Source organism: Lygodium microphyllum, chromosome 3 (assembly GCF_053477565.2).
Source record: "Lygodium microphyllum isolate KBCC chromosome 3, Lygodium_microphyllum_v1.1.10, whole genome shotgun sequence".
NCBI classification, from domain to species: Eukaryota; Viridiplantae; Streptophyta; class Polypodiopsida; order Schizaeales; family Lygodiaceae; genus Lygodium; species Lygodium microphyllum.
The window spans coordinates 190,041,585-190,058,945 of NC_141137.1; the positions used below are offsets into that span (position 1 = coordinate 190,041,585).

Sequence of the window (17,361 nt, forward strand, 5' to 3'; positions counted from 1 at the left end):
AGGGTTAAACGTATCAATTGGTGTTTACCTGGGTTGTATTCCATAGCACAGTTTATGCATGGAGTGTCTCCTGAGGGTCCCTCGTACACTATTGTTGAGAAAATCTCTCAAACCAAGGCTGTTTATGTAATTGGCACCACCCTCCATGTGCATGCATTACACCTTTGCAAGAAGGACGAACTAAACTTCATCTTTTTAGCTACGCACCTGTGCTTAGTCAATGAAGTAAGGATCCAAAACTTCCATATTGACTACTTTCTTACCGCTAGAAGATTCCATGTGTGTATTATTCCAACCTACTGGAGAACTGTAAAATTTGTCTTGCCTTACATAAACAGGGGGCCTTGGGTAAAGCATGAAGGGAGGAGGGAAAGGGCAGTGAAGGTCATGTTTGATTACTTTTTATAGCCTACCATCGAAGCTTGGAGAGTTGGGGAGCCATATGCGGACTTGATCTACGACATTCTAGAGTACAAGATGGACCTCATCTCAAGCTACACCAACCTCTGAAAGGTGCATCTGGGGCTGAGCGTCTTTACCAGGGGATACTCATCTGAGTGAGACATGGAGGTGGAGATTGTGCACGACACCCTGCACAGTTTTGCTAAGGAAGATGATGAGATTGTAATGGCATTTGGTTTCCCTTTCTTCCCCGTTGGGCATTCTTGAGTCAGCTTTATACTTGATTCCTTTTGTATTTTTCATCATTAGTTTGTTATGAACAATCAAGGCCCCCAAACAGCCCGGTTTTTAACCAGTTTCATTTGACTCAACACATTAATGTTTGGGTAATTGTAAGCAGGAAAGTTCATTTTATGCATAGAATTGTTTTTCTATTTGGTCCAACTGCTTTGAGTGAGGTTTTGGACGCATCTCACCCAGTTATCTTACCTTTTATGATGTATGAAAACTCATTTGATGTGTATGTGTATATCTTGTTATGAGTGCTAGGGACATTTTGTGGTCGTTTAACCCGTTCGCACATCAGACCATCCATATCTTTGTGTGCACCAAGCTTTGCTTTCAAGCGACATTGAGAAGGCTTTTTGGGGAGGCTATACTTGCAGCTATTCATGCTTTGGTAGCATCGTTCATCTTACCGTGGGTTCACTATCAGGTTTCCTTGGATGTGCTTATTTTTGTGCTAATCTAGAGGGGTTTAGAGAGAGAAAATTTCAACATTTCACCATGTTGGACTTTCCCAACTTTTACGGGAGAAAGCACGAGAATGCTAGCCACTTCCTAGATGACTTAGAGATGGCACTCCTTGCCTTTGGGCGAGATGAAAATGAGGTTAAGCTTAGAGATTTTCATCTAGTGTTGAAGGATGAAGCTAAAATCTGGTTTCAAGGGCTGCTTGTGGCCAAGAAGGGGGTGTTACCACATATAGGTAGTGGTGAGTGTGAACACACTTAGGACCGTCAGGGGCACTTTTTCCCTCTTTAGGAGGTTTTTTCCCTCGGCTTGTATATACACCTAAAACCCTAAGGGTTCATCTTATCTTTGTATTTTGCACTTGAGCAATACATTCTGCATTGAGTGCTATTGAGCTTCTTCTCCAAGCTTTTTTGTGTCGAGTGTGTGCATGTTTTCGCAACCCTACTCCAACAATTGGTATCAGAGCAAGCAAGAGCTTCCTTGGCGCCATCACCAGCACCCGTTGCTTCACAAACTCAGATTCAGACACCCTTTCACGAGCATCTACAGTTCAAGTACGACTGCACAGCCTATTTCGTCCTTTTTTGCAAAAAATCCAACTGTGACAGGTTTTGCAGAATAGGTCTTCTACAGTCATTCTGTACTATGCTACAGTGCACAGGGTATTTGTGTGCAGGTTTTCCTATCTTTACAGTCAACATTTTTTAATCTATTCAAACCATAAAAATGGCTGATAATGATGTTTTCTGCATGTTGGCTATTGAGGATAAATTGGATGGCACCAATTATCCATTATGGGCATACACGATACGCCATGTACTAGTTGCAAAGGGCTTCTGGAACATTGTGCAGGGATATGATGTACATCCTATTGTGGCTGGAACATCAACTGATGATGCAGGAGCAGTTGAGGATGTTGCAGGGACTAGTTTGCTTGCATGTTCTGTTCCACCACCACCACCACCTATTGCTGAGCAAATTCGTTGGGATGGCAGAGATGCGCAGGCGCATGCATTACTTGCTCTGTCTATCAAGCACACTATCATCCCACACATTTGCTCATGTAAGACAACTAAAGAGGCTTGGGATACCCTTGCTACCTTGTATCAAGCAAGGAATGAGGCACGTGTCGCTTACCTCTGAAAACAGTTGGAGAGTGAGCACATGAATGAAGGTGACTCAATGGACAATTTCTTGACAAAAGTGAAAGATCTCAAGGAGCAATTAATAGCTGTTGGTGAGGTTTTGCAAGACAGTACACTTGTGCAGTATGTTTTGAATGGCCTCTCGGACTCCTATCAGAGTTTTGCTTCTACTCTTCAGTTGATGATGAAAGGCAATCCAAATGCCCTATCATTTGAAGAGTTGGTTTCCGTTTTGCTGCAAGAAGATCAGTCCAAGCAAAACAAGAATATTATGCGTGTGGCAGATTAGGCTTTTATGGCTAGTCAAAAGGGGAAAGGCAAAACAGGTCCGCCGTCTATGGCTGGTAAGCAAAAATCTGCTAACCCTACGCAATCCAAGAACGAAGACAAGGATGAGAAGAAGGCAGGCAAGCAAAAAATGTTTTGCAAGTACTATAAAGCTTCAGATCACATAATCAAGAATTGTCAGAAGTTAGTTGCAAAAGAGGCTAAAAAGAAGAAAGCCGGTATGGCTGTACAGGATACGACTCCATCTACTCCAGAGTGAGCAAATGTAGTGCAGGATTCAAATTGGGCCTTTACTGTGCAATGCAGTTATGACCCTTGAGGATGCATGCATGGCAGTTGTTGATATGTATGTGTGATATTTTGATAGTGGTGCTACCAAACATATTACCTCTCAGCGCAATTTCTTTACTTCTCTTCATTCAGCCCCTACAGGGAATTCAGTGTCTTGTGCAAATGACTCCTCTTATCCAGTGCAGGGAGTTGGACAGATTGTGCTCATTGCTGCAGATGGTAGCACTTTTACACTGTCAGATGTATTATATGTCCCAGGGATCAAAAAGAACTTGCTGTCAATTTCTGCACTGGCCAAGATTGGCTTGGTTGTTAAGTTTGTGGATGACAGATGTACAGTTCATGACCTTTCAAATGGTGATAGTATTATTGCATCTGGTTCTTTATGCCATGGACTTTATAAGTTGAATACTTATGGCAGTAGTGTGAAAGATGTAGCATGTGCTATTGTGGATTTACAGGCAGTAGTAGATGCAAAATTGTGGCATGCATGTTTTGGGCATCTTAACTTTGCTAGTTTATTACGCCTACAGAAATCTGAGATGGTGTCTTCTTTGCCTAAATTGGAAACACCATCTAAACATGTATGTGAGGGATGCATATTGGGAAAAATGTAGCGTTCCTCATTTCCTAAGGATGGTCAAGTAAGAGCTAACAAAAATTTACAACTTGTGCATAGTGATGTCTGCGGCCCAATGCAGACACCATCATTTGGGATTTTTCTCTACTTCGTGACTTTTATAGATGATTTTTCTCGGCATGCATGGGTGTACCCATTGAAGGCCAAGTCCGAAGTATTTATGTGCTTTAAAATGTTTGTGCTTATGGCTGAGAATGTATTTGATTGTATGTGATTGTACTCTGGGCACCCTCCATTCAAATCGAGGGGGGGAGTACATGTCAAAAGATTTTGATGCATTTTTGGCTAGTCTTGGGATACAACATCAGTTTACAGTGCCATATAAACCACAACAAAATGGTGTTTCAGAGAGGAAAAATAGATCCTTGATGGAAATGGCAAGATGTATGGCTAAGAGCCAGTTGTTACCAAATGGTTTTTGGCTTGAGGCTGTCATGTGCGCAGCATACATCCTAAACAGGTGTCCCACAAAAGCATTGCAGTCCATTACTCCATATGAGGCATGGCATGGCAGGAAGCCATCTATTGGTCACTTGCATGTCTTTGGTTGCCTTGCCTATGCTTTAGTGCATGTGCAACAATGTAAAAAATTGGATAATAATGCTATGAGATGTATCTTTGTTGGTTACAGCTCAGAAAGTAAAGGTTATAGGTTGTATCATCCACAGTCAAAATGTATCTTGATTAGTCAAGATGTTGTGTTTGTGGAATGTAAGAGCCATCCCCTGGAAAAGAGGATGCTCTTAGGCCCCTTGGCAACTTAAATAAAGTGTGGGGCAAAATTATAAGCTAAATACAAGTATAAGGATCAAAATCTGTGAAGCACTATTCCCGCAGAACAAGTTCCCGCCTTCTATAGAGTAAAATTTTTGAAAGCGATTCAAACGTAAGTTTGAGTTTAAATAAGTGACCGTGGGGTATGAGAATGATTCAATTGAAGTTCAAATAAGCTATTAGGACTCTAGAATAATTCCGGAATAGAATACACCGAAAAACCCGCAGCACAAGCTAGTCATACACACACAAATAGTGAAAAATAGCTTAGAAGAGTGGGAATGGGGGCTACATGCATGCAACTCATCTTCCTTTTATAAAAAGAGGTCTCTATGAGTAAAAAGAGGCTATTGTAACTCATTTAAACGAGAAGGGAAAAATAGCAAGCCTATTGAAGGTCCACTAGTCAAAGTCAAAGAGATTGTTTTAGCCATAGAGGGTGACAAAACTTGATCCATTTTCATTGCTAATGACGTGATTGAGGATGAGGAGACTAATTTTGTGTGTCTCTTTTGTGAGAGTTCTATTTGTCTACTCACTTGAGGAACTTAAGGGAATAGAGGCTAACATTGCCACCCATAATATTCCCATAGTGTTGGATGTGATCTAGTTAAACAACATCCTTATGAAATGAATCCTAAAAACACTAACGTAGTTAAGGAGAAAATTGACAACCTTCTAAATGCTGGATTTATCTACATGATCAAGCAAACAAACTTGTTTTCCCCCATTGTCATCGTGATGAATAAAACAAAAAAATTAGAGTGCGCAGCATAAGTTACAAAAAGTCAAGTAGCAACAAATGAAGACAATTATCCATTTCCGTATATCGAGCACATGTTGGAAAGAGTTGCAAGAAAGGAAAGATACAACTTTCTTCATTAATTTTTAGGTTATAACTAGGTGCAAGTTTATCCAAATGATAGGCACAAAACAACTTTTTCTATTGAATGGTGAGTGTTCACATACATTGTAATTGTAATGCCCTTTGGGCTAACCAACACTCCTATCAGTTTTCAATAGTTACTCTGCACAATTTTTAAAGACATGCTTTGAAAATGGTTGGAACTATTCATGGATGATATTTGTGTACACATTAACCAAGTAGAATATGTGAAAAAGCTTAGAGAAGTCTTTGAATGGTCTCTCTTTGAACCCCTTAAAGTGCTAGTTCTAGGTCAAATATGGATGCATTTTAGGGCATGTAGTATCATATAATGACATTGCAACCAATTCTCAAAAGTCAGAGTCGTTATCAAATTACTACCACCAATAAGCTATAAGGGAGTTCAATGCTTCCTCAGCCACGTTAGATATTATTGACAATTTTTGCTGAATATACACTAACCACCTTATCTATGTACAAGTTGTTGATCATTTTTGAGTGGACCAAAGAATGCCGATGTTCTTATGATATACTAAAAAAGGATTTAACCACAACAATGATTCTATGAGTTCTAGATTGGAATATAAACTTCCATTTACATGTTGAAATCTCAAAATTTTCGATGGGAGCAGTGTTGTGCAAACCTAGCAAAGTACAAATTAGGGTACCTAGTGAGGTTTGCTAGCTGCTAGCTCATGGACATCAAGATAAACTATTCTATCATTGAGAGGGAAGGATTGGCAATGATGTTTGTGGTGAAGAAGTTTCAGCATGATTTACTAGCAATGCCTTCCCTTTTCTTTGTGGACCACCATGCTTTGCTATATCTTGTGAGTGAGCTCCTCAAAGCTTTCATGGAAGCTTGCTTGAGTTGAAGCTTCTCACTCACACACACACACACACACACACACACACACACATACACCACCTCTCAAACCAAGCTTGTAGGGGCTCCTTCCCCATTCCTTGGGCCACCCTTGGGCCTTGATTAGAGCTCTCCAATCACCCCTTGCTTGCAGCTATGGCCATTCCTCCCCAACCCCAAAAATGCACATTTTTGATGCAACCCCCCTCTTGCTAGTTTTGGCCATTTTCCTTGCATTGGGTGCTTAGCATTGCTTCTCTTGTCCTTCCCATGAACCCACAAGTCTTGCCCTTGCCTATTGTGAGCTTGTTCACCATCATCTTCCTCACTGAAGCTTTAATGGAAAGCTTGAACACATAACCCCCAAACTTGCTCATCTTTTGCAGGAAGCTTCTTGACCTCCTAGAGAAGCTTTGCCCTCAAGATATTCCATGTTTTGAATCACTTTTAGAGCACAAATCCAAGCTCAAACCATCTCTGCGCTTTTGTCATAAACCCCCCTCAACTCACTTCCTTTGCAACCCTCTCTTCCTCTACCTTTCTCACCTCTCTCTAGCACTTTGGGGACTAGAAATAGTCATTATTTTTGAAGAAGGAAGGCCATCACCAAGCTTCAAGTGCACCTTGAAGGCAAGGAGGAGAAGAAGGTCTCTTTGGAGGAAGGGCTCATCCATATCCTCTTCTAGAATCTCTCTACTCATCCCCCCCTCTTAGGAGGAAGAAGGACTCTCATCAAGGTAATTGTTTTATGTTTCTTTCAAAGATGTCATGCTTATGCAATGAAAGATTTGTTATGTGGTGATTAAGTATGGCATAACAAAGAAGAGTTTTGGAATCCTCAATGCTTCCTTAAGTCTCTTGAAAGGAAGGAGGAGAAAGGGGCAACTCCTTCTTCTTATCCTATTCCTTCAAAGACTAGGAAAGAGGAAAGTATGTGTGTCTTTAAGTGATCAAGTATGATTATATGAGTCTTTCCATGAGAGCAAAAAGTTTATCTTAAGTCTTGTGGAATTCTTTTCTTTATGGTCAACCAAAAAGGGAATGCTTGTTTATGTACATGAACCAAATAAGAAGTGTTTAATGGGAAATAAGGACTTAGTCCCATGGTTTGTTTTAATGTCTTTTTATTCATGAAAAAATATTTTTATGGTTCACATGCATGAGTCCATTAAGCCCTCAAGCCCTAAAGAGGCTTTAAAATATGGGAAGTAGCTCCTAAAGCGGGTAAACTATGGCAAATTTTTTTTAGAAAGGTGCAGAAAAATTACAGCAATGTATAAGGCTTTAGATTGAGGAAAGAAAGTGTTTTATGGGGTAATTATAAGTGCTATGTGTACCTACTTAGGTGTATTAGGTATCCATAGAGCCAAAAAGCTATAAAAACGGGTCATGGATGTGAAAATAAGACTAATTTTAAGGTATGGTCCATAAAGTAGTGACTAGACACTAAAAACCTTCTTGTTTAAATTATAATGGAAACCCCATAAACCTAAATGAAACCTAAAGACAAAGAATGGACATTGTTAGAGTATTAACAAAGTGATAATTAATGGGATTTAACTCTAAGCTTCATACATAATTGAAGAGGGTTATGCTACTACTTTAGGATAATCATTTAGGAAGAAGGAATGGAACCAAGGAAACCAATAATAAACTCTCTTTATGAACACATAATCATAAGATTAACCTAAGCTAAAGGAACTTGGGAATCCACCTTAATTAAAGAAATCCTAAGAAGGGTAGATACTTTTGAAAGTTCTCTCTTAAATGTGATGATTCTTGTATGATTCAATGTGTGTTTATGTATTTAAGAGTTGATGGTAAAATAAATCATCTTATGAAGTAGATAAACTCTTGTATCCTTTGAAAATGTAAAGTGATGAAAGTAAAATGACATGTGAAATAGGCATACTCCCTTTTCCCTTAAGAATGACACTATAGACACATTAGGGCATATAGTGGTCTTTATTATGATTTTTAAAGTTTTTAAATAAGTGAAATTCAAGTGAAGGAGGAGTAGAGGGGGGGCCATAAGGCCTACAACCTCTCCCTCTATGGTGTTGTATATATGATGGGCCCCCAAATTGAGGCAATAAGTTAGCCCTAAGGCTTATACTTTTTGAAGTGGATATTAAAGTCTTTGAAATGCATATAAAGTAGGCCACTCACTTAAACACTTGAAGTTGATTAAGTCTAAAGACATTGAGTAAGAAATAAGAGTGTCTCCCTTACACCAAGGGAGCACTTGAGCATGGTAACCAAGTGAATGTGTACTTAGATCTATACTCTTTAAGTATAAATCAAAAAGGTAAAATCTTAAATAAATATTGTCACTAAAGAAGCCATGTATAGTCTTTCTTGTAGTTAAAGGATGGAAAATCTTAATGAAATCAAAAACATTAATTTGAAAGATAAATTAAAACATGATAGCTACTCTTGAGTCTTTTAAATCACCTTAAGAGTAATCTTTAACATAAACAAGAAATATGCAAAATTGTTTTGGCAATCCTTCCAATCTAGCAAATTTTATAAATTCAATTAAGTTCATACACTCAAAGAATCCTCAAAGATGTTTAAATTTTAATGATAAAGTGAACCAAAGATAACTCTAAGTGCTAATCTAAATCAAGGAAATAGTCCTTGACTTACACTAATGAAGCAAGGAAAATAAAGATGAATTGAAGTAAAACCTTTTTGAACCCAAGCCTTGTCTTTGAAGTTGATTAAGAGGTTATCACAAATTGTCTTGGTAAACCTCTTCTAGTTAATGTGAATAAGGGATTAAAACACTTAAAGCTCTAAAAATATGGCACTCTTGAATCCAAAATAACCTAGGCTTTATCTAAAAATAAAGAAGACTTGTAATACTTCCATAAGTCAATTTAGGTTTAAAGCTAAATTCATTATTGGAAATTAGGACACACAATCAAATCAATGAAATAATTTAGCTTGAAGTTAAGAAACAAGGGACTCTAAGAATGACAAATTAGGCTAAGATAAACAATTCCTTGAGTTACTCTAAGGATCAATAGGTGTAAAGATTGGTCCATAAATTAAACCTTTGACTAAATGCTATGACTTGAAGCTTGGAAACACTAAAGGCTAAAGGGTTAACCCCAACCTAATCCTTAGTAATCACCATCTAGATCAAGTAACAATTAAAGGAAGTCACCTCACTAAAGATAAATAAAAGGGGTGCTTTTGAAATATAATACATAAGGTTCTAAACCAAAGCAATACCTTAATCCCTATTCCTAATTCATGTTAAGGGTAAGACTAATCACTATTTGAAATAAGGATAAGTAAATTAAGAGCAAAGCTAACCTAACTTCAAGGACAAATAGCAAAGGGATCATAAGAAAATCAAAAGAATAATTAATAAACCTTAAACAAACTAAGAAACTTAGGAAAAGCTTTATATTGCACTCTTGAGACTCTTAAGGGTGGGTATCTTTAGGACATTGGACCATAAATAACCCTTTAAATCAAGGTTTGGAATAATCATAAATTATTAATAGACCCCTTTGGTTCCAATGTTGGTTACCCCGGATCTTCCTTATGATAATCACCTCTTAGGAATTAAAGGAATATGGTATGGGAAACCTGGAAGAAAATGGTAAGGTAACTCAAGAAAGATTAATGCATATAACCATAAACTCATCTTGATGAATGGATCTTCTTCTCTTGTCCACAAACTAACATTGATTATGGTAAGTTTGGATAAGCTTATGGTAACCCCAAACCCAATTTAATTAAAAGTAAAACACTAACTAGCGATTATGGTTTTGGTATCAAATTTAAAAAGGAATTTGTTAGTCAAAACAAGGGAGCTACAAGTCATTCAACAAAACCTAAACCTGGATTAAAAGAAACATTAACAAGTAAGTATCTTAATGAACTTAATGCAACAAATTAATTTATTGAAATGAATGAGTATGCAATGAATTGAAATGCAAAGCAATGTTATGACATGTCTTTCAAGTTTGTTTGTGAGGGAGTTCAAGTTACGGGGATGGGGCCTCAAGGGTTATGAAGGGTACACCTGGGAGTTTGCCCTTAGGTCTACTTACACCTACTGTACCTTGAGTGCAATTATCTTGAGCATTCACGGGTTTACGAATGGGTTAAACTTGAACTACATGGGATAAAACCTTTGAAACTCCGAAACCTATGATATAAATGGTTTGATTTGTATTCTAAGGGTTAGCTTAGAAATAAAAGGCTTACCAAGGAGGATGGAATAGGATGACTAGCATCACATAGGTTAACCCTAGTATTTGTTTAAATTGATTGGAAGTTTGCTAGAGCTTCAAGGCCATTTCCAAATGGAATCATATGGCTGATTATCTCCTAAATGGGGGGCTACTATTATTTATAGCCAGCTTCTGTAATTGGCTAAGGATGCCAATGCAGGCTTTCCCTAGAGTATCATCTTTGATCAAGACCAACGAGGGTACTGGGAAAGGGATACATAGTCTTGATAAAACCTCAATATGAGCGGGGAGCTCATAGAAGTGGTTGGAAAAACAGTCTGATTGAGGTAGACTTGATGCCAACATTGGCGGAGAGATTACTCCATTCTTGGGGATGTGGTATTCCCGTCTAATTGATTATGTGGTCGGGAAGTCGATCGTCCTTGGCTTGGACTTACAGCTTAAGGGTGGAAGATGTGATTAAAAAAAGGAACCTTGTACTCTCTTGTTTGGGAAAAATAAATGACTTGGAAAGGTTAGGAACCTTGGTCATCCTATTGATCGTCCATCGGATCACTCCTCCTTGGAATATTATGGAAATCAATGAAATGAATGTTATTTAATTAGAAATCAAGCCTTTCCCACACTTAAAGCTAAGAACTTTGTGTAATTGGAGCCAGTCTGAGGTGAAACCTTGAGACTCGGAACCCAAGATCAAGACCTGATGAGGATGATCTTGGTTATGTGCTGCTTGTCTAGTTATGAAAACTAGATGTATTTATTATCTATATGGGAATAATGAATTAAAACTTTATATTATGGTGGGGACTACCATACGGGCAGCCTTGGCCGAAGGTACAACAGTTTGTATGCTGTTTTCCATTGCCTTATGTCTGCCTCTGTTTGTAGTATTTTAGTACTACTTCGGGCAGGGTCATCCGTTGCACAAAGGTCCGGTGGGTGGGTGGATCCGGAGGGTCGTTGTTGTTGGCCGGATTAATAAACCCCCTTTCCCTTTTCCCTTAATTGTCTTTAAGTAAAGAAGATTAATTAAACGAGAGAGGGAACGGAGTGGGGAAAACAAACGGGAACTACGATTAGTACAAAGGTAACATTCACTCCTCTTAGGGGAAAGTATCATTGAAGCAGGACTCTCGGGGAGCTCTTCAGGATACCATGAACCAAGGAGGAAAACTTGAGTACTTCCCCCAGTTAGGCCCTGGGATGGTTAAGTACACTCTTAAACTGATGACTTTGTAAATGGTTTAGTTCAAGAAGAATGAAAGGCTTGTGCTGGTGCGAAGCATCAGAGGGATCGTGAGAGATACGATCTGGAACCCCCTTGGGCTGGCATTTTAAGATAAGTAAGAGATTCATCTTGGTGTCGGACCCAAGTGGGAGGGATGCCAACGTATGGAATAGCCAAGTCTTAGATAGGATTGGTTTTGTCCTCCTAGGGATGTTAGCCATGGAAGGGCCGATTCCTTATTTGGATAGGCTTGGCTAGATTTTCCCAGAAGAGGAAGATAATGATTGAATCCTATGAGAGATAGGTATTACCACCCTTGGCATGGCCCTCACATGGAAGATGTAGTTCAGCCTTTGCTATCATGTACCAAAGAGACAAGTGTTAGCTCATGGGATGTATGTGATACGTTGTTGCCTCTCTTTGCAGGTGGGACTTCAAATGCTGATTCTACTGAGGCACATGTTCAGCCTATGCAGGTTTCTAATGATGTCACAGATCAGCCCATTTCTGATGCAGATTTACAAGATGCAATTTTTTATGACATGGCTAAAAATACGCAGGCTAGAAATATGCCAAAATGGCTAGTGCAGACTTTGCGTGACAGCAAACTTAATGCACCAATGTCTAGTCACACTCGTTCAGGTTCTCAGCATGTTTCTTATGCGTCAAATTGTTATGCTTTAGCTGTTTCTAGTCTGTGCGAAGAAGAGGAACCTGTCACATTTAATGAGGCACAAAATTCAAAGAATTGGTTGGCTGCCATGCAGATTGAGTATGATGCTATTATGAAGAATGACACATGGTTGCTGGTTGATTACCTGTTGGTAAGAAAGAAATTGGGAAAAAGTGGGTGTATAAGCTGAAACGTAAGCCTAATGGTAGCGTTGATCGCTACAAGGCTAGGCTTGTGGCAAAAGGTTATGCTCAGGAGAAAGGAATTGATTTTGAGAAGACCATTGCTCCCACTTGTCGTATGACTACCATTTGTAGCATATGTGCTTTGGCAGCTTACAATGGCTGGAATGTTCATCAGTTGGACATTAAGACTGCATTTCTGAATGGGGACTTACATGAAGAAGTTTATGTAATGCAACCTTGTGGTTTTGTGCAAAACGATGAAGAAAACAAGGTGTGCAGGTTACACAAGGCTTTGTATGGTTTAAAGCAAGCACCTCGTGCATGGTATGAGAAAATTCATGCACATTTAACTGCACTTGGTTTTCAGAATAGTCCAACAGAGAGTACCTTGTATGTCAAATGGCAAGGTAATCTATTCCTTGCCATTGTTCTTTACGTCGATGACATGTTGCTCACAGGTCCTAATGAGATGCATATTTCAGAGTTTAAGGCTGATTTGAATGCATCATTTGAGATGTTTGATTTGGGACTCTTGCATCATTATTTGGGTATTCAATTCAAGCAATGTGATGGGGGGATTTCATTGTATCAAACACAATATGTAGAGACATTGTTGAGGAGGTTTAGCCTTGAATACTGCAAACCTATTGCTACTCCCATGGAGACAAGTTTGAAGCTCAGACTTCATGATGCTGGAGATCTGTTTGATGTCACCCTCTATCAGCAGGTTGTTGGGTGCCTTATTTATGTATGCATAAAAAGGCCAGATATTCAATTTGCAATCTCACAAGTGAGCAGATTTATGCATAGCCCAGAGTCTAAGCATTGGCAGGCAGTTAAGCGTATCTTTTGCTACTTACAGAGCACTATTCATCTTGGGTTGTTTTATCCCAAGGGGGGTTCTTTGCCACCAAATTTACATGCTTTTTTTGACTCAGATTGGGCTGGTTGCTATGACACCCGCGTGTCTACCAGTGGCTTTTGTTTCATGCTCGACAGCTCATGCATATCATGGTTAAGCAAGAAGCAGCCTATTGTGGCCACTTCTAGTTGTGAAGCTGAGTATAGGGCAACATTCACAGCTACGGTTGAGTGTGTTTGGCTCAAACGCCTTATGGCTGATTTGGATGTTGGACAAGATTCTCCTACCACCATCTTCACTGATAGTCAGAGCGCATTGGCAGTTGCAAGGAACCCAATTTTTCATGCTCGCACAAAGCACATTGAGGTGCATTATCATTATGTCAAGGAGAGACTCTCAGCAGGAGAGATCGGTTTGGCTTATGTGCCAACACAGGACAACCTTGCAGATCTCTTCACAAAGGCATTGTCTTGTGAGAAGTTTGAAGCTTTTCGCAAAGCTTTGGGCTTGCTCCCCTTTGTGGATTGATTACAGTCCATAGGGATGGCACTTCCCTCTACTTTATGTGCCAGCTCATGTTCACCTCATCACTTCCAAGGGGGAATTGTTACCATATATAGGTAGTGGTGAGTGTGAACACACTTAGGACCATCGGGGCACTTTTTCAATCTTTAGGAGGTTTTTTCCCCTGGCTTGTATATACGCCTAAAACCCTAAGGGTTCATCTTATCTTTGTATTTTGCACTTGAGCAATACATTCTACATTGAGTGCTACTGAGCTTCTTCTCCAAGCTTTTCTGTGTTGAGTGTGTGCGTGTTTTTGCAACCCTACTCCAATAGGGGGATTGGGACACACTCAAAGAAACCTTTTTAGCAAAGCATGTCACTGACAACAACCTTGAGAGGCTCTAGCAGAAGTTGATCTATTTGCAACAAGATGCCATAGGATCCTATTCAGCCTACGAGGCCCAGTTCCTAAAGTTTTGGGCTGAGTGGGAAGCTAGTCTACCAGAGGGAGAAAAGGGACCTAACTTTTTGCAAAAAGAGAGGTTTTTGGCAGGGTTATCTTTGGTTTTGCAGGAGAAAGTAAGAGGGAAGTTCCCGGAGAACTTTGATGAAGCCAAGCAATGGGCTAAGGCAAAGGACTGCAAGTTGCAGTTCCAAGCCAACTTGGCCATAAGAGAACATCAACCTCTCGTTAACGAGCAGCCACTGCTGCCACTTCCGGTGATTCCCAACATTCCGGAGGACCCGCACCTAGAGTTACTCCAAAAGATGATTGCCCAATTGGATGACCTCTCTATCAATCTTGTGCGAGGTCCAAGAGTGCAACCCCCACCCCGCAACAAAGAGAGAATGAAAGAAGCACAACCTTTGCAAAGGCCTTCAGCACGAAGACAAGAGCACACTTGCTAGAACTATGGGGAGGATGGACATGGTATGTACTTTTGCCCCCACCCAAGGAGATATTTTGGGAGTGGACAAGGAAGAGGACCAAGAAGACAAGTGACTCCGCCCAGAGATAGACCCCAAGCCCCTGTTCAACCACAATCACCACCAGTTGAGCAGCCACAAATCTTAAGGCGTCCACCATAGGCAATAGCTGAAATTCCACCATTGCCTAAAGAAACTGGTGAAAGAGCAATAAATGTGATCCACCTAGAAGCCAAGGGTAAAGAGAGGGTGAAAGAGCCCGAAGTGATGCTAGTTGAGAGGTCAAGAACAAAGAAAGCACGAGTTAGTGAAGAGGTGACGGGGCCTTTAGCAAGCATGGAGATCAAAGAAGAAGGCACATCAAAGAAGAAGAGAAAGAAAAGAGCAAGCACACAAAGGAAAATCACCATTAAATACTTTTTGCTTGGCTCAAAAGAGGAACCCTATGACCTGGTAGAAGACGTTTGTAGCCAAGGGCCTAAACTTACATGGCCTCAGCTTCTTCACCTGTCTCCTAAAATGTGGCGACAACGGTCCAAAATGGTAAGCACACGCACATCAAAGATAATGGGAGTCTTAGGGGCTAAGCAAGAAGAGGATGTATTGCCCGTTCTTGAGGCCTATATTAAGGGCCAAAGGATTCACAACATGTATATAGATGGCAGAGCACAAGTCAGTGTAATGAGTGAGAAGATGATGCACCATTTGGGTCTAGAGGTACAAGGGAAATCTGAGTTTAAAGCTAAAATGGCAAATAATGTATCAGTCAAATGTGTTGGAGTCTATAAAGGGACTAAAATCACCGTGTGTGGGGTAAAAGTAGCAACAGACATGTATGTAATACCAGCACAGGGGGAGGGCTATCCTGTCATCTTGGGTAGGCCATGGTTGATTGCAATGAATGCTAAGCAGGATTGGGAGAAAGGGACCTTAGTTCTTAAGCCCCCAGGATAGAAACTAGGGGAAGTGGTGGTGTATAGCATGAAGAGTGGGAGACAGGAATGTTTAGAGGTAGAAACATCAGAGGAAAGTGAATCAAGCCGGGGGAGCTCTTCATATGAAAGTGAGGATACCAGTCAGGATAGCAGTAAATGTGATAGTTCACTTGAAGTTTGTGGGATCACCTTAAAGGAACCCAGTAAAGATGGTGGTGAGAGCCCTCAAAAGGAGTTGAAGGATGAGGATCTAGAAAAGATGTTGGCCAAGGATCTCTCAGCCACAAAGAAGGAGGAGTTCAAGGTTATGTTAAGGAGGCACCCATCTCTATTTATTTTTAATTATTGTGAGATTTCAGGAGTCATGGTGGTGGAATATTAGATCAATTTAAAGCCCAATCAGAAGCCTGTGGCCCAAAAGCTACGACGTCTTGGAAGAATCCAGTAAGAAGCCCTACTGACTGAAGTAAAGAAGTTGATTCAAGCCGGTTTCATCTATCCAATGGAGGATTCGGAGTGGGTATCCCCGGTGGTGGTGACTCCAAAAAAGAATGGCAAATGGCAAGTTTGTGTTGACTATATGCCTCTGAATGCGGCGACAAAGAGGGATCACTTTCCTCTTCCTTTCCAAGATGAGATCCTAAACAAGTTAGCTGGTCATGAAAGGTATACGGTGTGTGATGGCTATTTGGGTTACTTCCAAATTAGCATTGCCAAGGAGGACCAGAAGAAGACCACTTTCATTATGCCATGGGGGTGTTTTGCTTACAGGGTGATGCCATTTGGTCTCACCAAAGCTCTAGCCACATTCCAAAGGTTCATGAATTTGGTATTTCAGCCCTATTTTGGGAAATCCATTAGGGTATATATTGATGATTTCTGTATCTATAGTTCATGGGTCTTGCACTTAGTGAGGGTAGATGAAGGCTTGAGTAGGCTTGCACAAATGGATGGGCAGCTGAATATGGCAAAGTGCCACATTGAGGAAACACAGGTCACCTTGTTGGGGCATGTAGTGTCTGCAGCTGGTATACAAGTCGATCCTTCTAAGGTTAGTGCACTCTTATCACTTTCCTCACCAACCATAGTCAAGGAGCTCACTTCATTCATTTAGAAGGTGAGATACTTTGGTAGGTTCATTCATCAACTCTCCCAATTAGCACTTCCTTTACAGCACCTTACCAATACACCTACCTTAGTCTAGGGTAACGAGGGTGAAGAATCTTTCCGGGAGGTCAAGAGGGTGTTAAGTTCTCTTCCCACTCTCCTCCCCCCCCCTATGGGATCAGCCCTTCTTTGTCAATTCGAGTGTGGGATCTGACTCTGTAGGGGCTATTCTTTTGCAAAAGGATCCAAAGACTCTTTTGATGCGACTAGTTTACTTTGCTAGCCGAGTGATGAAGCCAATAGAAAAGGCTTACACTGTTGTGGAAAAGATATTTCTAGCACTTATGTTTGCTACTCAGAGGTTCCGAGCCTATCTTTTGTCACAACATTTTGTAATCATTACCATAGAAGACACCTTCCCACATGTTTTGCAGCACATGGATGTCTCTGCTAGGATCTCCAAATGGATTGTGTAGTTGCAAGAATTTGATTATATGGTTATGGGGGAAGAGTCTACATGGGCAGCTTTAGCCCACATCCTGACCCACCAATTTAGAGAAAAGAAGGAGAAGAAGGAGTCAAAGAGTTCACCGCTCCTGCCACCTCCGCTGCTCAAAGAAATAGAGAAGAACTTGATTATACGGTTATGGTGGAAGAGTCTACACGGGCAGCTTTA

The 17,361-nt window shown here is 40.3% G+C and overlaps 1 protein-coding gene and 2 pseudogenes across 1 annotated transcript; all 3 read left to right on the top strand.

Annotated features, from left to right (window-relative positions):
- The first annotated feature begins 1,188 nt into the window (after positions 1-1,188).
- Positions 1,189-15,597, top strand: LOC148039331 (uncharacterized; annotated as a pseudogene).
- LOC148039332 (uncharacterized) lies at positions 1,885-2,301 on the top strand. The gene has a single exon (XM_087675557.1). The coding sequence runs from the start codon at positions 1,885-1,887 to the stop codon at positions 2,299-2,301; it is 417 nt and encodes a 138-aa protein (XP_087531683.1).
- On the top strand, positions 13,006-13,737 carry LOC148039333 (secreted RxLR effector protein 161 pseudogene; annotated as a pseudogene).
- Positions 15,598-17,361: the final 1,764 nt, after the last annotated feature.

What these genes read in the sequence shown, in the direction of transcription:
- LOC148039332 (XM_087675557.1), top strand. Translation starts at nt 1,885, where the DNA reads ATGGCTGATAATGATGTTTTCTGCATGTTGGCTATTGAGGATAAATTG.